We start from the raw sequence: 24091 nt of genomic DNA, 5'->3' as shown, positions 1-24091 counted from the left end.
GCCCACAGAGGTTAGGTGTCTTTCCTAGGCCACACAGCCTCCAGGCAGCAGGTGGGGTCCAGGGCTTGCTCTGGAGCTCCGTAGGCCTGGACCACTCGTGTTTTCCAAGAAGGTCCTTGGGCAGAGTCTGCAGTACGAGCCCCACACTTTAGGGCCACACCTGCTCCAGGCAGAAACTCTCACAGGTCATGTCAAAGTGGACCAGCTCAGATTCAGACATTTTCCCCTTCTTCAACTTTTTATTGTGAAATAATTTCAAAATTATATAAAAAATGAAAGAACAGTACAAATAACTCCCATAGACTCTTCACTCAAGTTGGCCAATTGTTAAGATGGTGCTACCTTTGCTTCATCTACAGATAGGTATATATATGTCCGTATTTTTATATATTTCTGGAGTGTGTAGCCAGCCACGAGGTGTTGTTAGCTTGAGACAAAAGGTGACAAGACACAGCCAGCTGACTACTGACTGCTCCAGGGGACAGGAGCCCCATTCTGTCTGCAGCAGGGAGTCTGGGGCCTTGGAGGCTGATCAGACCCTCTTGCCACATTCAGGAGCCCCTCTCCCGCCTTCTCCCCAGTGCAGAGGCCATGAGGGCTGCCTCTCTCATCCCATACTGAGTTAGACTGTAGCAATGACGAGAAATCACGTCTCTTTGAGATGTTCCCCAGGGAATTTCAGGTAGTGCTGGGAAAGGGTTCTGCAGGTAGATACAGCTGGGAAATGCTCTGTTAATAGTGAGACTGGTTTCCTTCTCACAAGGCTTCTCAGAACCTTCACCGTCCTGCTGCACATCGAGTCTCCTCAGTAAGGGAGTTTAGTCTGCAGTGTCTCAAGGGATCCCTTTCTAGAGAAGCATCTTGCAAGACTAAAAAAAAAAAAAAAGCCAAACCCATTGCCACTGAGTCAATTCTGACTCATGGCAGCCCTGTGTGCTACAGAGGAAACTGCTTCATAGGGTTTTCTTGGCTGTAATCTTTATGGAATCAGATTGCCAGGCCTTTCTTCCATGGTATTGGTGGGAGGTTTCAAACTGCCAACGTTTAGATTAGTAGACAAAGGTTTCTCTCTAGGTTTGAATGGTGGCAGCAGGAGCATTCATTTTGTGGTAGTGAGGTGTGGCTTACATTCTGATCTTTGGTCTAAATGCCCAATGTTTACACAGCTTCTCAATACTGAGAAATCAACCAGCCGTGTTAAGTGTTGGGCAGTTAGATCAAAGATTAGAATCTGAGTTACACACACCACCAAAAATGCGTAGTCATGCCACCACCATTCAAACCCTAGAGAGAAACCTTTTTTCCAGTAACTTCTGTGCAGCCTGCAAGTCTGGGATACAAAGGCATAGGAGGTATCTACCTACACTGAATTTTGGGATTTGCCTGGGGCAGCGAGCATGTTCTGAGAAGTCTGGTGTTAGAACCTGTCACTCCAGACTTAGAGGCAGCCAGGAGTGCAGTGGAATTATTTTCAGCACTGAGTCTGCACAGGAGCAAGTCTTGGGTAAAACAACAGCTTTGGTAACACAGGTGGGGGGCATGATAAATGGAGAGGGAGAGGCAGAGTGGCAGGACACCCGCTAGATGAAGAGAAGCAGGTGCTGCTGGGAGAGGGTGCACTGAGAAGCCGACTCTGGAAAAGGGCCACTTGTGTCTGTGTCCTTAAATGGATGTCACAGCCATGGCCTAGGAGAGGCACTGACTACCGGGTAGGGGTTGTCCCAGATGAGGCCACCTCCCCACTTAAGAGGAGGCATGAATCATCTCTGAGGTAAAGCTCAGAGCCTGATCAAGCGGGAGGGGGCAAGCCAGGTCACCTGAGACCTGCCAGTCACCAGCACCTGCCATGTCCCTCAAACTGGAGAGCGGCTGCCGGCCAGAGCTCAGACCTGGGCCACCTTCTCCAGGGTGGGCATCCTGAACCTTTTAAAGCAGAGGACAGTGATTGTGAGGCCACAGCTGTGTCTGAAAACTCTACCGTGTGTCAGAGGCCTTCGTGTTTCTGGCTGGCTTCTGAGTGTTTTACAAGAGGATACCTTTTACCTTGAACATTACCTCCTATGAGAGGGCCACAGGGAACCTGGGGCTGCCTGGTTTTCCTACACAAGTTTATTTCTGTCATTTTTAATGAAAATCAGTGGAAAACCAGGTGTGATTAAAAATTTAAACTGTTTGAAGTTTGCCAATTGTGACAAACTGTACTGACTCCATTTCCTAAATTTTTGTTGCCCCAAGCAGGGCCAACAGGTCAGATTATTACAAAAGAAAGCCTGATTTCATTCATTCATTCACTAAGCACTTAACTACACCAAATGTCTCATGTGGTGCTTCAGGGTTAAAAAGAAATATAACCTACATACCCCAGTGTCTCTAAAATTAAAAAAGAGAAGAAAAAAAACGTTTAAAGAAGCCCAACTATTGCTAAAAATAGGTCTGCCCATCTGGGAGGCATTTCATAATCTAATGAGCTTGTTCACAACACCTCTCTATTATGTCAGCATTTCTCCAAAGTACAGGGCGCTTTGCAAGAAAAAACAAAACAAAAGGTGCTTTGCTGAAAAAGAAGGGGTGGGAGTGGAGGGGACAGGAGGAGGACTCCAGGGACTCAGGGAGTCACATACAAGCAAAGCACCATGCTTTAGCTTCACAATGCACAGGAACATGCCATTCCAAAGTGTCCTAACAGATCAAGACTGAGGACATTTAACCCAGCGTTTCCCAAAGTTATTTGAGGACCAAAAAAACCAAACCACACCCATTGCCATGGAGTCGATTCCGACTCATAGTGGCCCTATCGGACAGAGTAGAACTGCCACCCAGGGTTTTCAGGGAGCGCCTGGTGGATTCAAACTGCTGCCCTTTTGGTTAGCAGCCATAGCTCTTAACCATTACTCCACCAGGGTTTCCTATTTGAGGACAGAACACCCATAACTCCCATGAACATCCCACTGCTAAACCCGGAGACGCCCCTCAGGAAACGCCGCCTCTGAAGGAAGGCTGTCCAGTGTGGCACCACCGCGCATACGTGGCTATTTAGATGTAAATTTATGTCAAACTAAAAACTCAGATCCTCAGTCACTTCAGGTGGTCATAGTGGCTATCATGTTGGACAGGGCAAATACTAATATTTCCATTGTTGTAGGCAGTTCTATGGGACGGTGCTGGTTTAGACTCCATTTCTGGAAAATCTTACCTTGAATTTAAATGTATTTCCTGTCTCTTTGACTGAACTTCGGGCTTCCTGTGGCAGGAGATAAGCTTTAAGGTTCTTTGGGTTTCCAGCACAGCATTCAATATTTAAACAATTCCTATGTAAAACCAACAAGAGGGCCACAAAAACCCCGAGTCTGAGTCTGAGCAGGCGCAGCCTGAGCTCTGCAGACCAGGAAGTGGGGGCGCTCCGGCGAAAGGCCCCCGCAGACGCCCCTGTTTTGCAGAGGATCAGCACAGCGACCGGCGAAGGCAAGCATTACTGCTACCCGCACTTCACCTGCGCCGTGGACACGGAGAACATCCGCCGAGTGTTCAACGACTGCCGCGACATCATCCAGAGGATGCACCTCAAGCAGTACGAGCTCCTGTGAGGCCGCGCCCGGCGCCTCCGCCCGCCCGGCAGCGAGCTTGTGCCGGGGCTGCCCGTCTGTGCGCCCCACGCCAGGCAGAGGTAGTGCGCCTCGCTGCGTCCTGCCGCTGCCTGACGACCTGCTGGGTCCGCGCCACGCCAGGCAGAGGTAGTGCGCCTCGCTGCGTCCTGCCGCTGCCTGACGACCTGCTGGGTCCGCGCCACGCCAGGCAGAGGTAGTGCGCCTCGCTGCGTCCTGCCGCTGCCTGACGACCTGCTGTGTCCGCCCCACGCCAGGCAGAGGTAGTGCGCCTCGCTGCGTCCTGCCGCTGCCTGACGACCTGCTGTGTCCGCGCCACGCCAGGCAGAGGTAGTGCGCCTCGCTGCGTCCTGCCGCTGCCTGACGACCTGCTGTGTCCGCCCGGAGTGACCACCAAGCCTCTGGCTACCTCTGTTCCCCTCGGGTTTGGTCTTGTAGCTTTCGTTTCCGAAACATCCTCAAACCCCACCAACTGTATCACTGCAAACGTCAACTCTCCTTTGGCGACGATGCGTGGGGCTTCTCTTAGTCATCCATTCGTTCACTTGTGGATTCTTCAGGAAGAACTTGGTAGATTGGGAGAACGCACTTTGCTTCCAGTAGAGCGTGATGGCGGAAGCATAGGAGCAGCGTAGCGAGATCTTAGCTTCATGTCGCCGCCGGCTCACCGCGCGCGCTAACTGCCCCCAGACTTAGAGTAGAGCCCAGAGACAGCGAAGGGAAACGTTCCAGTTACACTTAGAGTCCCTGCCAGCCTCACACACTTGTGCTACCTTCAGGCAGAAAACCTACCACATTCACCGCTGCAAAATGTGTCCTGTCTAAAAATGGTTCTCCACACCTTCACTATACTAGGCCAAGGGTCTTCTTCCAGAGTCTTTTATTGTTTTGTTGCCAGTTTACCATACTGTACAGACCACAAGATGTAATATTATTTTGTATAACTACTAAAGAAAACTCTTTGTAGATCTCTGTGCCTTGATTATGGCTGTACCTGTAAAAGGAATGTTTTCATTGTGAACAGCTTAATGTCAACATCACCTACTGCTTGCTCTGAAAAGGGAATGAATGGTATCTGTAGTATGCAGCATCTTTTATCAGGCTGGTACTTTTTTTTTTTTTTTAATGCTCCTTGGCTAAAAAAAAAATTATATATTATATATTATATATTATATATATAAATATGACTCTTGTAACATCCATACCTTTCCACGCAGAGCTGTCGCAGCCACCTGCCTATGCTTACCTGAGCCTCAACTTTAAACACTGACATCAACTCTAGTGTACAAATGGTAATCTCATCTGTTTCCAGGAAGCCAAGGATTTTTTTTTCTCTCCGAGACAATGTTTCTTACTTATTTTGCTATTTACAGGCTTTTATATACTACCCTTAGTCGGAACAGGTCCCATCTGCTTAGTCAAAACTTGGGAACCATTCACTGACCCACAGGTTCTACTGTACAAGTAAACATCAAGAAGAACAGCCAACTGGTATCAACATTTGTGTCTGATTAAGAGCCCTGGTGGCGCAGTGGTTAAGAGATATGACTGCTAACCAAAAGGTTGGCCATTCGAATTTACCACCCGCTCCTTGGAAACCCTATGGGGCAATTCTATTCTGCCCTGTAGGGTTGCTACGAGTCAGAATCAACTGGACAGCAACAGCTTTGGTTTTTTGTTTGGTAAGATAATCCAAGGATGGCATCTTCATTTGTCTTTTTGAAGAAGAAATTTATTGAAATATTTTGAAGAAAACATTTTTTGAAATAGAAAGTCAAAATACATGGCTATTTCTCATGCTTGAAAAAGCTGTACAAACGCAGTCTCAATAGTTAGGGTGCAATATCTAGAAAGCACAAATCTCCTCAGAGGTGAGGCTTCATGTGCTTTCCAGACCCACAGCCTTGCAGGACTTTTCCTATAGGGGTCTAAGCTAGCCTGTACAAGATGTCAAAAATTACATCTTCAGTAGTACAGATCCAGAGAAGGGATAGTACTTCGCTTTTAGTCATTAATTTGCTTTTAGTTTCTTTGTTTAATTTTTTAAAGTTTACTCTATAAATCAGCATTTTGCAAGTCCTTATAAGCTCATCACTGTCTAGCTCATCCTTACCCGCTTTATAAAGCTCTCAGTTGAACTGAGACATATAAAAGGGAAATTGTTTTCATTTCCCCTTACATTTTCCGTGTAAAACATGAAAACTGGAGACACCTCCTCTGCCCAAAAAACTAAGCTGTGTATTGTTATATTCCTTATTAATCAACAGTTCCCCACTAACTTTCTAATTTAAAAGTTTGATTACAGAATAAGCCAGACTCTGAGAAAGAAGAACAAGAATACATTTTATCTGCCATTGAACTATCAAGGCGTGTTTTTTACATTATCAGGGGCCATTTCCTACTCCTTTTTCAACTGTCTTTTGATAACAACAGCACTCAATTCAGATTTAGCAACTTGGTCTGCTGGAGAGAAAATTCTCGCTGATTTACGGATCTGGTCCCTTAGTTTAACACAGACAGGAGTCTATGAAACAATGTTGCTGCTTGTAGCATCTGTATCTTTCAAGTGTACAGCTTTATAACAGGGATCTGAGCCACTTCATAGGAGGGCAGAGCAAACCCAATATTCCTACAGACACAGCACCTCCCAGGTGTCGGGGTGCTGCAGATCCCTCGGGGCATCAGGACGCGTAGTGCATGCAAATGATGAATTAGTATTTACATACTGTACAAAAACAGTCTCTGTTATACATCTATTTGTTAAAAATGACGAAACAGATCTGCTGTAGAATACATGTCCATTTTCATAGCATGAGAAGAGTTCAGTCCACGTTTTCTAAAGTGATTCACATCAGCGGCTGAGAATACCTCTGATGTGCCTCAAGATGGCCTACGTTTGGATTCATCAGCTACTTGATTCTAACATGAGAACTGCCCCAAGTTCCGTTTCTTTGGCTTTGACATTAATTACTAAATGCAAAAGTTTCCTGCTTTTCATATCCTCTTATGCTTCCTAAGCAGGTTCCAGCCACAAAGGAAAGGCAAAGCTAAAAGCTCAAAGTGAGCCAGTATGAGGGCCAGGAGGATCCCAGCTGCTCCGCAGTAGGTGGCCAGGACCGTGCCCTCCAGGGGAAGGTAGCACTTGGAGAGGGAATAGTCTGTGGCTGTTATGCTGCCCTGGAAAAGAAAGGAGAACGGTAGGCTAGAGCACCAAGCACAGCTGGGACAGGACCGACTTCCTGTCCCGCCCCCGACACACAGACACACTCACACGGGGTCTAACATCCGAGGCCACTGGACCCCCCTGAAGGATGAAATACCCTCCGTAAGCTCCTCCTCCCTCACCGCGCAGTTACTCCAGGAGCAGCGTTCTGTGTGTTCTCAGAGGGGGGTTTCCAGAGGGCAATGTTGCGGGGTGGGGGGTGGTTTACCTACGGCTTTTCTATACTATTACACATTGCAGCAATTCAGTAGTTGATTACTGGTGTTGACTTAATTATTTAGGGAAGCTTTCAGACAAAAATAAACTTCAACGTTACCATGATAAAGCTGGGGTTGTTTCTGTTCCTCCAACTGAAGGACGGGACGCTGAGCTCCGGCACGCCCCCGCCGTGGATCACCTGGCAGGCGCTGTGGGTGTGGCCGCTCAGCACCAGGCGGGGCTGGAGCCACCACAGGAGCTGGGGGGCCGGGGGCTCAGTCAGTCGGGTGCCAAATGGTTCATCTGGAGGGCTGCTTTGTTTTTGCTTAGAAATCATTTGGCTTGTTTATGCAATATCAAAGGTAAGGCCAGCCTCTCAGAATCTATTCTCCTCCCAGATTTTATATATACATATACCCAAAACAAAAATATATCTATATATATAATTATAGACATGTGCATTTGCATTATATATATATATTAAATATATATATATTTATATATATATATGAAAGCACATTTTAATTGTCTCCAAAAAGTTAACTCAGTGCCATTCACATTTCCAAATATATTTAAACTGGTGAAAAAACTGAGTAAAGAATAGCTGAGACTATTAACTTGATATTGGGAAACAAGTAGATTTACTGAAGAAAGAAAATAATAAAAAGAAAATCTGGGATCATGCCAAAACCTTGCCCTCCATCTTCCAGTTGATAACTAGTTATCGACCGAGTTATCCATCTTTCAGTGAAAATCTACTCTGTTCTAACAAGAACAAAAACGCCAGCCAATGAAAAGGACACTGTGGCATTAACATCACGGTGCACCTGCAAACCTTGTATGAAGCCTCCCGAGAAAGCACGTCGTATTTCTCCTTGAATGGGATGTTCTTTTCCTCCGGGGGAGCAGCATCTTCCCCAGAACAATTCGCATCACTGCTGCGGTAAAGTGGATAATGCTGTTTAAAGACAGGCAGAAGTGACCGCACCACACCCTGGGCTGCGGGGCCTGGTGCACAGAGGCGCCCCGCCCCCTCACCTGCAGAAGGACTGGGGCTGAGTCCGGGAGCTGTTGCCCCGCTCCACACGGGCCGGAAGGGGGCGCCTGCTGCTGGGGAGAAAGCAGGCCGTTAGCCCGCCCAGCCCCAGGCTCACTAAATGGGGGACGGGGGCATGAACAACAGAGCAAGACATGCCACTGTTGATCACTGCCACATCAGGAGGTGCCGCGGTGTTCCCAGTGTCTCCTACCTTTCGGGAGCAGTTCAGTCTGTGAGAAAGCTCGATGAGTTTAGCTTCTGTTTCGGAGCAAATGCTGCAGCCGTCCCCTTCCAGGGCAACGCTGTTCACCATCACAAAGCTGAGGTGGGATCAAAACAAAGATCATGGCCACCCGGCTCCATGTATTATTTCCCTTGTAATGTAGAGTCGCTATGAGTCAAGTCAGAAGGAAACTCTGGTGGTGTAGTGGTTAAGTGCTATGGCTGCTAACCAGGAGGTCGGCAGTTCAAATCCACCAGGTACTCCTTGGAAGCTCTATGGGGCAGCTCTACTCTGTCCTATAGGGTCGCTATGAGTTGGAATCAACTCAAAGGCAGTGGGTTTGGGTTTGGTTTTTGGATGAGTCAGAATCAACTCGACAGCAATGAGTTTGGTGTCTTTTGGTAATATTATCCCCATAAAATAAAAACTAGGCAACCACCATGTGAAGAAACAAGCCCCAGAACAGCTATAAATCTCAACTAGGCTAATTTTCTATTTTTTTAAGTAAAAGGAGATATGACAAAATAGCACTACTAGGAGTTAAATCCAAGACATGGTAAAAGGGCTTTTAAATCTAAACTTGTGAGAAATCCCAGATTACAGAGCACTCTGAGGTCAGGCCACAGCGTCTAACACTTTGAACCATGCGTCCTTGGGCACGTAACCTCCCTGTGCCTCGCCTGTAAAAACGGGAACAACAGCACACCCATGCAATAGACTTATTGTGAGAACTAAATGACACTACAGGGCAGTGTGCTCAGAACACAGCCCGCCTCTAGAAAGGACTCCGTAAAGGGCAGACACGGCTATTACTGGGTAGCATGACCACAGGCAGGTTCAGGAATGCAGGGTACTCTACAAGTGGGGCGGGGGTGACGCAGAACTAACTGGGTGTGGGTAATCCCAAACTAGAATAACAACAAAGTCAGCTATGGCTATTTACAACCACTGTATCAATAGACTCCCATTAAATAGGCTTTTATTTCCTAAGCACATACCAACTGGGCATGAAGAAGATACCTGCCAGTAAAGACCGCTTGAAATTTAAATCGTTTAAGGAATACAGGAGCTACCTAATCAAATGATCTGAAATAGGATAAACATCTTTAAAGTTTCCTAAACACTACACTTGCCGGGAAACAAACAAAATGTCTCCTTTCCACCTCAGTTCCCCTGAGGCCAGGGAGGGGCGGAATGGTTACACCCACAGAATCCTTGTCTCTCCAGTTTCACACAAGTGATCTCATTAAGCGCTGCTGTGGCCCAAACACTCTCCTCGCACCTTTTTTTGCCCACTTATGTGGAAACTAGGATAATATAGATAGTCTTGTCCACTGTGCTGTCAGCACAAACACAGGCCAGAAAGGGTACAGCCATGGGACTGGTGCTGTGGGCAGGTGAGGCTGCTTTGTTCTCAAAGTTGATGGGGGTGCAGTGGAGGAGCCTCTCCCCCCACAGTGCGCCCACTTGCCAACAAACCCTAGGACATCACAGCTACAGGGCTTCCTTCATAAAGCAAAATGAGAAAATCTGGAACAATAAAATACTCCTTCACACAGAGACAGGTGGCATGCATATGCCCAGAGCCAGTCCACACAGAAATGCTGTACCCTCAGCAGCTGGGCACAGCCAGACTGATGGTTCACCATGGGCTGTTACTGAAAACCTGGGTGGCCCAGGATTCCCATCTGCAACCTCCTGTGGTGACCACTGACAAAGACAGCCAAAGATGGTCAATCGGCCAGGGAGAGCAGGGTTCTGGCTCAGTCTGGTGGTCACCTTTAAAAACTTAAGTTTCCAAGAACTGAAGGTCTTCATAAGAATTCACAAATAATACTCACTTAATTCCTTTCCAAGAAAACAGCTTTTCAGAGTTGAAAACTTTCTCAAATCGTTTTATTTTGTATGTGTTCATCCTATATTCAATTGTAAAAAAGCATCTTTCAGAACAAGATATTTTAGAACCTCTTAGAGTTATCATGAATAAAGAAAGTAATTTTCAGGATTTGAGCACAGACAACCACAATTAATTAGTTCGGCGGTCCTGATTCCCAGCTCTACTACTGACTAACTACGAGACCTGGGGCAAGTTACTTAACCCTCCTGGCCCTCAGTTTCCCCACTGGTACAAGGGATAAAATAATAGGATAATGGTAAGGATTACATGAGTTAATATATGAAAGTAAAGTGCTTAAACCAGGCTGGCCATTCATCAGCACTACATAACAGTTATCTATTAAAGTCTAAATGGGCTTGTTTTATTCTGATTCCCAAATAAAATAATTGGCACAAAATGGCAGTTTCAAGTTATATATCTCCCAAGGACACATACAATTCATTCATTCAGCAAATATTTGCACCAAGACAAAATCCTTGCCCTTGTGGGGTTTATATTCCAAAGTTTACATCTTTTGAGGAAACACTGCCTCAATACAGCACAAATAAGGCTTTCCCCTGAATTTTAGCAGGTCTAAAATGAGAGTTAGCAAGGGCCCTCATGTGTAATAGGAGCCCTGGTGGTGCAGCAGTTAAGCGCTCAGCTGCTAACCGAAATGTCAGAGTTCGAGGGAGAAAGATGTAGCAATCTGCTTCCAAGAGAACGATGTGGCATTCTGTTTCCGTAAAGATTACAGCCTTGGAAACCCCATGGGGCAGTTCTACTCTGTCATATGACGAGTCAGAAATGACTCAATGGTAATGGGTTCACGGTGCAATGCTTCAGGGAACTACTTACTGATAGTGGAAGCCAATGTCATGGTTTCCAGCAACCACCTTCAGCTGCACATGCTGTGGGTGTCTGAATATTTTCTGAAACCGCTCCACATCATTGGCCCAGGCCTGTGGGAAAAAAGGGTCACTGCTGACAGCCAGAGATCTTTCTCTTCCCTGTGACTAAAAATACAATCCCTGTTTTGATGAGAAGTTAATTCCCCTATACTAAATCAGCTGCTCATAAAGCTAATGTAGAACCCAGAATTTTTAACTCTGTTTAATATTTTTTCTGCAAGACTACACTTAATACCTTATTTAATCTGATACCAAATTTTAATTAATGGTATCCCCCGAATCTTAAGATATTAACTGACAATTCCCCCAAACATTTGGTATATACACCTATTTTAAGATCCCCTGAAGTGCATGCTTGGAACCAGGATGAGGATCACTTCTGATGTGGACATGCTATAAGAACAGGCTCTTAGAAAATGCCAAGTCCTCCTGTGTCGAGACCAAGACAAGGATGAGACCGTCCTTCAGCACCACATTCCCCTTGTAGCTAACTGTGGGAACGAGAGCTGGTGAGACGTGGGAGGAAAAAAAGGACAGCAAGGTAAGGGACTTCAACAAGTATCTCCAGGTTATTCCGACGCTGTCTTTAAATATTAAAGTTTGAGAATTATGTAAGTATAATTCCTATTTTTATTAAGCCTAAAAATAACAATTAGACAAACTCTGGGTGAGGCAGTCAACCTCTATTCTGAACAGTAGTTCACTTTATCCTGAAAGCTTTAAATATGGCCCAACCTAGGGGAATATTCAGGGTAGAAAGTCCTTCAATGCACACACACAGACTTCACTTTAGCAGATATTATTTAAATTAGAATAACATGAAGTCAGAAAGGCCTTCATTTTACAAAAGCAACATAGGCATCCAGCCTCAGTTTACCACCAGTTTTTTCTTAAAAATAGGATTTCCATTACCTCATATTTAATTATAGCCTAGATTTTAACAAACACTACAATCCGGACCAAGACTTTATTTGTACATCTTTTGGATCATTCTGGGAAGTGCCAATGAATTTTTTTTAACTATCCCCATCCCCCAAACCATGAGGGGCTGAACATTTTTACCTAAGCAGCAAAAACAGCTCTTTTTTCATAGAAAAGAATCCTGGTAGCTAAGATGAAAACCACCTTTCTCTGTGGTTTGTATACTGGCTTATGTCACAATAAAACCCAGTCAGGGACCCCAGCCCCTTAATGGCAAAGGAATTTCATACCAAACCTCTCACTCAAAAGAAACACAGAAAATAAGAGGAGAGAAGCAAGTAACTTCTGCACCAGAATTCTCATAATTTGATGTTAAAATAAGAGCGTGAAGTTAACTGCACTTCAATGCCTTCTGTCCTTTTGGTGACAACTGAAATAGCATCCATCAGGACTGATTTTCCCCCACAGGTTTCAAAGGAAAGTGCGTTCTGACATTCCACGATGTCTGACTAATGAACATATTTCCTACAGACACAAACAGGTTAGCCAACCTAACTCAAGAGTACCATTAGACACAGGTCTTAAAAGTCTTCAAAGCAGACTGCCCATTTGTAATATCAGCACTCAGAAAACTTCCAGCCAAGCTGATGCTCAAGTCTATGAATTCTCTGGGTGCTACCTAGGCTCTCAGAGCAGGACTGGGGCACTGGTACTGAGACCAAAACCAAAAACCAAACCCAGTGCCGTCGAGTCGATTCCAACTCATAGCGACCCTATAGGACAGAGTAGAACAGCCCCACAGAACTTCCGAGGAGCGCCTGGCGGATTCGAACTGCCGACCCTTAGGTTAGCAGCTATAGCACTTAACCACTACGCCATCAGGGTTTCCAGTACTGAGACAGACAGGGTTAACTGTGCCGGTGGCTGAACAAAAGAGCTGTTAAAAGATTATCACCTAGAAGTTGGGTAAACAGGGAACCACACCCTATCGGGAGACAGATGGGGTTAACTGTGCTGGTGGAACAAAAGAAGTGTTAAAAAATTACTATCTAGAAGTTGGGTAAACAGGAACCCACCCTGTCAACAGGAGATAAGATTGAAACAACCCAAGAATTACTATCTCCTTCTTAGTGTTTTTCTAGTCCCCTCCTCCTTGACAGGCTCCGCATGTGCAGAAGAACAAAGTGTGACCTCTGTTTAACCTTCCTTAGCCCTCTGAAGACGGCGATGTGGCACCGAAGATCAAGTGCGCTTGCGCTGTATCCCATAATAAGTGATGCCAAGGGCTGCCGAGAGGACTCCATCTTGAGTATCAGCGGATACCATCTTAGATTCCAGATACGTGTGCAACCAAATTAACTCGCACTGCCATTCTGAGAAGTACCCACCCACCAAATATTCATTACTCTGTTGTCTCCACCCAACCCATACAAGCCCTGGCCTTGATTCCCTTTTCAAGTCAGTCTTTTGGAGAGGCTTAGCTCCTCCCTGACTCCTTTTGCTTCCTGAAGATAAGGTTTGCATTTCACGTGTATTCTTACTCGAGAAACGACAAGGGCCCTTTGTGTCAGATTGGCGACTGGTAACAGTACCACAGGGTCCTACCTGGGAGGAGCTCCACTTTCCTTCATCAAAGATATCCCCCAGAATAAAGACCACTTCAGGCTGCAACAAGCACAGAGCTGTCTGGAAGGCTCTCTCCATTTGCCATTCTCTACAGGTAAATAATAAAAAATAAGGATTCAGTTTGTTTCCTGGGTAGAGCCTGGTCTTAAAAACGAAAACCAAACCAACTGCTGTTGAGTTGATTCCGACTCCTGGCGACCCCATGTGTGCAGAGTATAATTGCGTTCCGTAGTATTTTCAAGGCTGTGACCTTTAGGAAGCAGATTGCTAGGCTCTTTTCTTCTGAGGCACCTCTTGTTTGCACAACCCAGGGACTCCGACATCTGTGTCAGGGGCCATTTAAAAAGTGCACTATGTGGCCCCACTCTCCTTCTGTGTCCTGCTCTTCCATTCTCTTTATTGCTTAGAAGGGCCAAAGAGTCTGGGTCTGGTTAAGTGTGGGATAAAGGCCCTAAAGGAGCTGGTGGGGGGCCACTCATGCACTTCGCACTAACTTCCCCCACACTGCCCTGAAGCTGTTGGGCCCTCAGGAGGGCCCTAGTGGTCTAAGTGAGTGTAATTCAATCTCCAAAGATGTCCAGTTTAGATGGACACTGCGCCATGTACAGGAGGGGCGAGTTTGGCTGAAGTCTCACTTCTGGAAGGGGCCCACTTCCCCCCTTGATTCAGAGTTGGGGAAGCTGATGAAAGAAATAGCCAGTACCATAAAGTAGCAGCCAATAAACATTAAATCTCCTAGATGTCACACAGACCAGTAATCACCCCGAAGGGAAGACAAACCAATAAAAAGAGATCAGGGTCTAGAATCTGCTAGGCAACGGCAAAAAGCCCCAGCTCCGCCCATGACCAGCTGTGTGGCCTAGAGAAAGTTGCTTGCCCTCTCTATATTCACAGGACAGTTATAGGATCCAGATGACAGTGGTGGTAAGGTGCATGGCATGGCACTGACACACAACACATGCTCAAGATGCCAGTGCCCTCCACCCTAGCTGGCCTGATCCATGTCCTTCTCAGGGCCCCAGTTTTGTCCCCCTTTTTAAGGTGCCATCCTGGCTGCTTATCTCCTACAAAGGGGAATGCAGTGTCCTGAGGCATATAAACAGTGCTGCTCACCAAAACGTTGGCAGTTAGAACCCACCCAGTGGGTCTGCAGGAGAAAAGACTTGGTGATCTGCTCCCATAGAGATTACAGCCTAGAAAACCCTATGGGGCAATTCTACTCTGTCACATTGGGTCACTATGAGTTGGATCAACTCAACTGTGACAGCAACAGCAACATGCTGGGGGGGGGTGCTGGCTTGGAGAAACAGGACCTGACCCATCCCCAGTGTGCAATCTGCTTCTGCCCTCTCTCCTACCAGAGGGCAAAACTAAGTGGGCTCAAAACTGCACCCCAGTGAAAGTGTGAAGGGCCACCAGCCCCTGCCCAGGGGAGGGAGGCTCCCCTTCACTGAGCTCCACTTTGCTCCCCACACAAGCCCGTGAAGCTGCTGGTGTTAACAGACTTACAAGCGAGGAGGCAGAGGTGCAGAGGGGCCCTAGTGGCTTGTCAAGAGTCACAAAGCTAATAAATATAAATAGTAAGTTCAAGGAAAAATCAAATACCTCAAATGTCCGCCTTTGGGAGGAACATAACTAATGAGTACGCAAAGCCATTGAGCCGACCGGGGGGATAATTCTTGGCTTTAGCTCCTACCTTCGTAACTTGTCCAGCCAGTGGCCTCTCACTTCCCCAAGCAAGTGGGTATCCGCCAAGAACATGGCTCTTAGCACGGGCTCAGGAGTCCCCTGATCCCTGACCTGAGTTGGGGTTTTCAGCTCAGGCCAGTTACACTGGAAGATCACTAAATAATAGATTAAAAATTCACAAAACAGGAGCATGGCAAAGACAACAGCTGTAAGTTTCAACAGCAAAAAACTCCTCCTCTTTAATGGATGAAAATTCTGCCTTCCAAGCTCCAGTCTGATTGTCACCATTTCTCCTGTCCAGGAGTTGCCAGCAACAAAGAGTCAAATCCATCAAGAATTCAGCAGGAGAAAAGGTGGAATCCTGGGTAAGGTGAAGATGGTTTCCGGTCTTAGCTGTCTACCTAAAGGAAAAAGGAAAGGCTTGAGGTATATTCCTTAATGCCAGTATCACTAGTTCCCTTTATGAAGAACTGATGAGTTACAGAATCCTATTGACATTCCCAAATTAACTAGTGTCCTGTAATTTTACACTGATAACAGATTATTGGTAAGGAAAACCACTTTGAACTAGGAGGTCTCTATACCTCCATATGCCAGAAAAATGCTATTTGAATGATCTTCCCACTAAGATGATAAGGTTTATTAATACTCTGGTAACCATTAAATGGAAATCCATCAGAAAGGTATTTGTTAATACAGGAGACATAATAGGAAAAATGAACAAATCTTATGTAAGTGTAATTTAACTCACAGAAGGATTTACTCCCACATCCCTATGACCTTAAAATTCAACAGATCATAAGTCTCCTTTAATGTGTTGCCTTTGTGTGAACACATTATTTTTTTTCACTCTGCTTTTCCACAAAAGGAGTAAATATTCATGGACAAGGTATTTTGATCTAAGCAATGGAAGATCAAAGATCCAAGGCCTGGACTCTGAGGTCAGGAGTTCTGAGAGTCAAGCATGAACGCTGTGATCTGATTCTGTACGTCTTCACAGAAAAAATGTTTTGTCTTACAAGTTAGCCTCAAAACTCTGGCTGACATCTGATAAGACATTTATGTGCTGTGGCTTTTCTAGGGGACTGTCTTAGTCAAGACTTACTTAGTCAAGTAGTGTTGCTATAACCACAAGAGGATGGCTTTAACAAAGAGAAATTTATTTCGTCACAGTAACGGAGGCTAAAAGTCCAAATTCAGGGTGTCGGCTCCAGGGGAAGGCTTTTTCTCTCTGTTGGCTCTGGAGGAAGGTCCTTCTTGTTAATCTAGACACGCTCTGCTTCCAGTGCTTCTTTCTTGGTGGTATGAGGTCACCAACTCTCTGCTTGCTTCCCTTTCCTTTTATCTCTTAAGAGATAAAAGGTGGTGCAGGCCACACCCCAGGGACACTCCCTTTATATTGGATCAGGGATGTGACCTGGTAAAGGTGTTATGATCCTGCCCTAATCCTCTTTAACATAAAATTTACAATCACAAAATAGAGGACAACCACAAAATACTTGGAACCATGGCCTATCCAAGTTAATATACACATTTTGGGGGGGGACATAATTCAACACATGAGAGGGACCCCTTTGAAATCTGTACGGATTCATTCTGAATCTCAGATGAATTCTGCACCCTAGAAAGAAAGCATGCATTTTGATGCATCTGAAGAGCAAGGCTGATGAACGATGGCCTGAGATGGGCTACGACAGGGGATTTGGCTTCACAGTTTCTCGATATGGTCATCAAGATCTAAATAGCTGGTGACCTGGAGGCCATGGAAGAGCTCGGATATCAGAGAAGCTCCTGAAGTCTTGTGGGTGCTTGGGAACATGGAGACACTGACTGTAGATTCTAATTGAGCTGAAGAATAAAGAACATCATTTTAAGTTTCCTGAATAAACTGAATGCTTCGAAGGCCAGCGTAGCAGGGGCAGGGGTCTGGGAACCATGGTTTCAGGGGAGAGCTAAGTCAATTGGCATAATAAAATCTGTTAACAAAACATTCTGCATCCCACTTTGAAGAGTGGCTTCTGGGGTCTTAAACGTTAGCAAGCAGCCATCTGAAATGCATCAAGTGGTCTCAACCCACCTAGATCAAAGGAGAATGAAGAACACCAAAGACACAAGGTGATTACAAGCCCAAGAGACAGAAAGGGCCATATGAACCAGAGACTACATCAGCCTGAGACCAGAAGAACTAGATGGTGCCCGGCTACAACCGATGACTACCCTGACAGGGAACACAACAGAGAACTCCTGAGTGAGCAGGAGAGCAATGGGATGCACACCCCAAACTCTCATAAGACCAGACTTAATGGTCTGACTGAGACTAGAAGGACCCCAGTGGTCATGGCCCCCAGACCTTCTGTTGGCCCAGGACAGGAACCATTCCCAAAGCCAACTCTTCAGACATGGATTGGACTGGACAATGGGTTGGAAAGGGATGTTGGTGAGGAGTGAGCTTCTTGGATCAGGTGGACACTTGAGACTATGTTGGCATCTCCTGCCTGGAGGGGAGATGAGAGGGTGGAGGGGGTTAGAAGCTGGTGAAAAGGACACGAAAAGAAAGAGTTGAGGGAGAGAGTAGGCTGTGTCATTAGGGGGAGAGTAATTGGGTGTGTGTAGCAAGGTGTATATGGGTTTTTGTGTGAGAGACTGACTTGATTTGTAAACTTTCAACTAAAGCACAATAAAAATTATTTAAAAATAAAAAAGAACATCCTTTTTGGGGGAGGTGACTTTCTAAGATGAAGCTAGTAATCTTAACGTGGCCGATAGACAAGGAATCAAGAACACTCTCACTTCTGTGGAATCTAAGATAATCTTTGTGAAGTTCAGTCTTCATAACTGGACACATTTGCACACAAGAATTAAAAATAAGCCCCAAACCAAACCAGTTGCCATCAAGTCGATCCCAACTCATAGCGACCCTATAGGACAGAGTAGAACTGCCCAACAGGATGTCCAAGGAGTGGCTGGCTGGTGAATGGAACTGCTGACCTTTTGATCAGCAGCCAAATGCTTACCCACTGTGCCACTAGGGCTTAATCTGGCACAGATGAGGAGGAAGTCACAATGTTTTTTTTGCTGTCTTCCACCTTGTCTGTAATCAAACTTTAGAATGATCGTATAAATTCACCAGTATGGTTAAGGGCATGGATTCTGTACTTGGATGATACTAATAAAAGATAAAAGGAGAGAGACTCTAAAGGATAATAAAAATATTCCTTAAAACCATCCAATCTGTTTTGTTTTCATCCAAACACATCAAAAACAACAATTTGGTCTTAAGATCTCATTTTCTTTTAAAAGGCCTAGAAGCTCCTAAAATTCTAAAAGTTAAGGCCCACAAAGCAGTTGACACTTCCTAAAGCCTTACGTTTCTTCAGGCTGTAAAGGACCATCTGAGAGAGAAGGAATCTTCTAGGGTTGGGTTTCAATCCTTCCAGTATATCAACCTTTGCTGTTTTATTGGTTCCAAGTTTCACAAGAGATGAAGTACCAGAATAGCAACTTAATAATTGTTCTTCTCCTCCCACTTGTTGTAATCAGAGAGAACCTTGTTTGAGCAGTTATCACGAAGAAGGGCAAGGAACACAAAGAGGGGTGAGGAAGCTGGAGACATGGAAGCCCAATGCTGCCCACACAAGACAGCCCAAAGAGTGATTCAGAGATCAGGAGGGGACACGAAGCTGTGGTCCTCACAGCTGCACTGGGCCACCAAGAGCAGAACGAATGACACAGAGACAGGGCACGTATCTGCACTCAGAGTGCATGAGGCAACGTAAGCTCCCCCCTGATCCTACTCCACATACACTTGTTCCCCTGAGCCCATTTAGCCTGACCTTGCCCCGGACACAGTACCTGACAAGTACACCACTGATAGACCAAAGGTGTGGGGTATCCAGCCCTTCCCACAATGTCCAGTTCTTTTTTCCACAAAGAAATAAAAAGTATCCTACACAGAGCCATTGTGCCAGAGAAAAACTTAGAAGGAAAAAGAGGAGGAAGGGAGGGAGGTAAAAAGAAAATGAAAGGACCAAAAGGAAGAGAAAAGGGGAAGGAAGAAAGGCAAGAGCAAGCATGCTAGCTCATGCTGTTACATATTTTCTTGAGAAAACCGTAATATCACGTGAATCATCTTTCTAGTATAACATGATCATTACAAAAAAAAAAAAAAATTGAACGACTCATCAGAGGGAAAATCATATTTTGACACCTTCCAACACTAAATCCTCAAACAGAATTCTTTTCACTTAAATCTTGGAAAATTCCTTTTCCTCCTCTACTCAAAACTTGTAATACTCATCAAATTAGTATTCCCAACACTGTTTTCAGTTTTATGGCCAAAGTGAGTCCCCTTTCTTCTTCTGAAATGAAGACAGAGTCATCTGTAGAGCAGAAGGGGTAGCCTCAGAGGGATTCGTTCTCTCCCAGGAGAAAAGTGCATTCTTCCCTTCTGGACTAATGACAGGAGGGTCTGGCCTTCATCAGAACTGTGTGGGATACTACACTAAGCCCGCATGCAGCCAGCTCTTTATACTCACTCAAAAAATAAATGGGAAAAGGTGTCTTCATCTTGAATCACTGGGTTGTAAAGCTAGGAACCAGGAGGGTTGGATAAAGAATCTATTCTGTGTGTGCCTTCCTGTGATTAAAGGATGAATAATTCTGTCTGCAGTAGGAGCTTTTCTTTGCATTAGCAGGTTTGGGTTGGAAAAATGACTAATTATTAACATTGTAAAAGTTACTAAGATATTATTGTTTTTGTTCCCCAAGTTCAATTTGTCAGTTTTATTAAGATTGTCAAATAACAATCCAGCAGGAAAACTATCCAGGCATCTCAACATGGTGCAGGCTGGCCTAGGATCAAAGGCTAGATGGGAATCTCTGCAGACTTCTCTTTACTTGGCCCTGAAGATCCTGGTGATTGCAGTGTTCTGATTTCTAGCACAAGAACACTTCTTTTTCCCAGACAGTGACTCTAAAGGTAACAACTGCTCTTCCAGAATTTCTGAAAAAGCTAGAAGAAACCCATTATTGACCCATGAAATCAGTTTGGTGAGTTGTGACCAAATTTTTAAAAATAGAATTAAGGAGAATATAAGAATATACAGAAACTAACATCCATCAGTGGTTACCGGGGATGGGGAGGCAGGGGAGAGGGTGATTCACTCTCTAGATAGTACCGGTTACAGTTGAGTCGATCCAAACTCAGAGAGACCTTATGGGACAGAGTAGAACTGCCCCATTGGGTTTCCAAGGAGCAGCTGGTGGATTCAAACTGCCAACCTTTTGGTTAGCAGCTGAGCCCTTAACCACTGCACCACCGGGGCTGGATGGTAGACACTTGTTATTTTTGGTGATGGGAAAGATAACGCCAAATGAGGGTGAAGTATACACAGCTTGACAAAGGAAAACAATGTCACTAAAAAGTACACAAGAAAAAAGAACCTATTAGAAAAAAAAAAAAAGAACCTGTTGGTAATTACTATGGCATATATAATTTTGAAACAACAAAAACAACCAAAAAAAAAAATACACATGCAGGTATACACATATGTATGTAGGTATATATGTGTATAAACCTGTTGCTGTCGAGTTGATTCAGACTCACAGCAACCCTACAGGACAGAGTTGAACTGCCCCATAGGGTTCACAAGGAATGGCTGGTAGATTTGAACTGCCGACCTTTTGGTTAGCAGCTGAGCTCTTAACCACTGCGCCTAGGAGTATACAGATGTATACACACCTGTGACTGTATGTAAATATATTCATATACATAATAAAGCACATAAGGGGCACAGTTATTCATGCTTCTTAGATATAACCAAACACCTTGCAGGATTAGATTTCTGGGTTTGAAGGATTAGAACCAAAGTCTTATGAGACATCTCAGTCAGTTGGCATAACATAATTCATAAGGTGATGTTCTATATCCTAGTTTGGTGAGTAGCATCTGGGGTCTTAAAAGCTTACGAGCACTCATCTAAGATACAACTGCTGGTCTTTGCTCATCCAGATCAAAAGAGAATGGAAAATAAAAAAGAATGAAACCAAAGACTCAGAGAAGAAACCAGTCTGCGTGACAAATAGTCTACACAAACCACGAGACTAGAAGAACTAGATGGTACCTGGCTACCACAACCGACCCCTCAATTCTGGGCCACAATAGATGGACCTTGATGGAATGGGAGAAAAATGTGGAATAGAATCTCAAATTCCTTTAAAAAAAAAAAAGGCACACAACAACAAATAAAAGAACAGACTTACTAGACTGGTTGAGACTAGAGGACTCCCTGAAACTATTGCCCTGAAATATTCTTCAAACCTTGAACTAAAACAAACCCCTGAGTTCCCTTTGTAGCTATATAACAAATTGGCTCAAAAAATAATGAATATCACTTGTAAGTACTGTGCTCCTTTGAAAAATCACCCATATGAGACCAAACAGTCAACAATTACTTTAAAACGAAGAGGAGACTGTAAGGGGGCAGGGTAACTAGGTTAAAGGAAATGGAACCACCAGAAGAGAAATAATGAGAATGTTCACACGCTGTGAAGAATGTAACTGATGTCACTGAACAACTTGTGTAGAAATTGTTGAATGGGAACCTAAACTGCTGTGTAAACCTTCACCAAAAACACAATATGATTAAAACAAAAAACAACGTAACATATCAGCCTGTACTGCACAAAGGCAAGGGTTACTTCATTAAACGTTTGTTTCCATTTTTATATACATATATCTGTGTGTCCGGATATAAAATGTACTTCTTACTGCACCAGGTTGTGAGCACCCTCAAGAAAGGGACATTGTTTTGTTCATCTTTACATCCCTGAAGCCAGCGTGATGCCTGCACACAGTAGGTGCTCAACAAACAGCTGCTGAATGAACAGCTTACACTTCATCTCACATTCCCAAACATTTTAGAATCACAAACATAACATATTCTCATTCCTTTGTCCTATTACTGGTCTCAAAATCCTTAAAAGTCATAGCAATAGGAGGACAAGACGCACAGTTGTTCTTGTTTGCCTTTGGCAGGAGTTTAAAGACTGGCAAATAGGGACCCCAAACACATTTTCTCACCAGTGCCCACATGGAACTCTTACAAAGGGAAAAGCCCAGTTTACTCTCTGCTTAGATGGAAGTAATGACAATCTTCCCTTGAGCCTCTCTGGAGAAAACAGTTTTCTCTTAAAAAGAGTAGAACTGTACCCAGACATGTTTGATGGCTCCTCATTTCTCCCCTAGGCCTCCTGAGGTTGGTTGATCCAGGCAGCCTGGAAAGTCTATGCCCCAGCTCTGGGGATATCTACACTCCAGCTCTGTTACACCTGGGTGATCTAGGCAAGCAACTCAAAAGAAGAAAAAAATATATAAAAAGAATCTATACTCAAGACCCTAAAAGCTAGCAATGTCCTATATCTTAGTCTAGGTTCTCTAGAGGAGCAAAACCAGTGAAGCACACATAGATACACAGAGAGGAGAATTTGCTTCAAGGAAACAGCTAATGCCACTTGTGAGGAAATAAATGGCTCCTGCAGTCATGGGGGCTGGCAAGTCCCAAATCCGTAGGTCGGACAACAGGCTGAAGACCTCTGCTGGCTCACACAGTTGCAGGGGCTGATAAACCCAAAATCTTCAGGCAGGTGGGAGGCTGGAAGCCTCTGCTGACTCATGGTGTTGCCAGGGTTGCCAAACCCACAATCTGCAGGTCAAGTGGCAGGCCAGAGATTTCCGTAAGCTTACATCTCAAAAACTGGAGGACAAGAAGAAGAATACAGGGTAGAAAAAGAGTGAGCTTTGCCAAAACATCCAGTTATATACTGGAGGCAGGCCACACCCCCTTTCAACCAATTGGCTATTCCAAATCACTGGAGGCAGGCCACACCTCCTTTCAACCGATTGGCTGTTCCAAATGCATCACAATGGGACGTGATTACACAGTGTCTGCCAAACCACTGAGAATCATAGTCTAGTCAAGTTGATACATACCATTAACCATCACATCCTGTAACACAGTCTTAGGAGCGATACTTTGAAAAGTATCACTGAGTCACCCTCTTACCTTTTAAAGAATGCTTGCTGGCACATGGAACCGGTACTGCGGTCTAAGTCGGCATCTGCTCCCCAATTCAGAGTATGTTCATCTGAAATAAAACAGGAAATGGGTGATTTGCTGCCTAAAGATCCTGCAGTAGGTTTGCCATTATTCAGGTGGAAAATGCACCCCTTCCTGGAAGGTTCAGGGTCAGCTGCCTGCAGCTCACGGAGAAGGACTCTGACCTTTAAGATAAAAAGAAGCTGACAACCACACAGCTAAGGAAAAGCAGCTGACATTATGTTATTTTTCAAAAATAGGTCATTTAAATTATAATTAAAATATTTATAAGGTGTGGCCAAGATGGAGGAATACCCAGACACTTCCTGCAAACCCTTTTACCACAAAGACCCGAAAAAATGAGTGAAACAATTATATTTAAGACAATCTAGGAGTCCTGAAGGAAACCCTGGTGGTGTAGTGGTTAAGTGCTATGGCTGCTAACCAAGAGGTCAGCAGTTCAAAGCCACCAGGCACCCCTTAGAAACTCTATGGGGCAGTTCTACCCTGTCCTATAGGGTCGCTGTGAGTCAGAATTGACAGCAGTGGGTTTGGTTTGGGTTTTGAAGGAATCCTGGACATCAAAGGCAAACTAAGAAAACGGACCGAGTGGCAGGGGGAGAGAGAGATGGTTCAGAAGCGGAGAGGAGTTACCGGACCTGAATCACAGGGATTACTTAGGCACCA

The 24091-nt window shown here is 44.9% G+C and overlaps 2 protein-coding genes across 7 annotated transcripts in view; one reads left to right on the top strand and one right to left on the bottom strand.

Moving 5' to 3' along the window:
• The window catches only part of GNAL (G protein subunit alpha L), a 264809-nt gene extending 251205 nt beyond the window's left edge, over positions 1–13604 (top strand). For 4 of the 5 annotated variants that reach the window (XM_049901263.1, XM_049901259.1, XM_049901262.1 and 1 more), the window contains one exon: positions 3438–5236. In XM_049901263.1, coding sequence (XP_049757220.1) covers positions 3438–3584 — 147 coding nt within the window. In that variant the 3' untranslated portion in view covers positions 3585–5236. Of the gene's footprint in view, positions 1–3437; positions 5237–13204 lie in introns of those variants that run through there. The other variant, XM_049901260.1, reaches the window with a different exon arrangement.
• Positions 5309–15596, bottom strand: MPPE1 (metallophosphoesterase 1). 2 transcript variants are annotated; one of them, XM_049901264.1, is made up of 9 exons: positions 15316–15596; positions 13599–13707; positions 11020–11123; positions 10127–10201; positions 8274–8382; positions 8062–8133; positions 7859–7981; positions 7142–7282; positions 5309–6779 (listed from the first exon to the last, which is right to left on the bottom strand). In XM_049901264.1, the coding sequence occupies exons 1-9, from the start codon at positions 15594–15596 to the stop codon at positions 6597–6599; spliced, it is 1197 nt and encodes a 398-aa protein (XP_049757221.1). In that variant the 3' UTR covers positions 5309–6596. The 2 variants fall into 2 exon arrangements, with proteins under 2 accessions (XP_049757221.1, XP_049757222.1); XM_049901265.1 differs by having other exon boundaries at positions 8062–8130.
• Positions 15597–24091: the final 8495 nt, after the last annotated feature.

Source organism: Elephas maximus, chromosome 11, assembly GCF_024166365.1.
Source record: "Elephas maximus indicus isolate mEleMax1 chromosome 11, mEleMax1 primary haplotype, whole genome shotgun sequence".
In the NCBI taxonomy this organism is placed as follows: Eukaryota; Metazoa; Chordata; class Mammalia; order Proboscidea; family Elephantidae; genus Elephas; species Elephas maximus.
The sequence above is the reverse complement of the archived record's forward strand: the minus strand, read 5'-3'. Positions and strand labels throughout refer to the sequence as shown.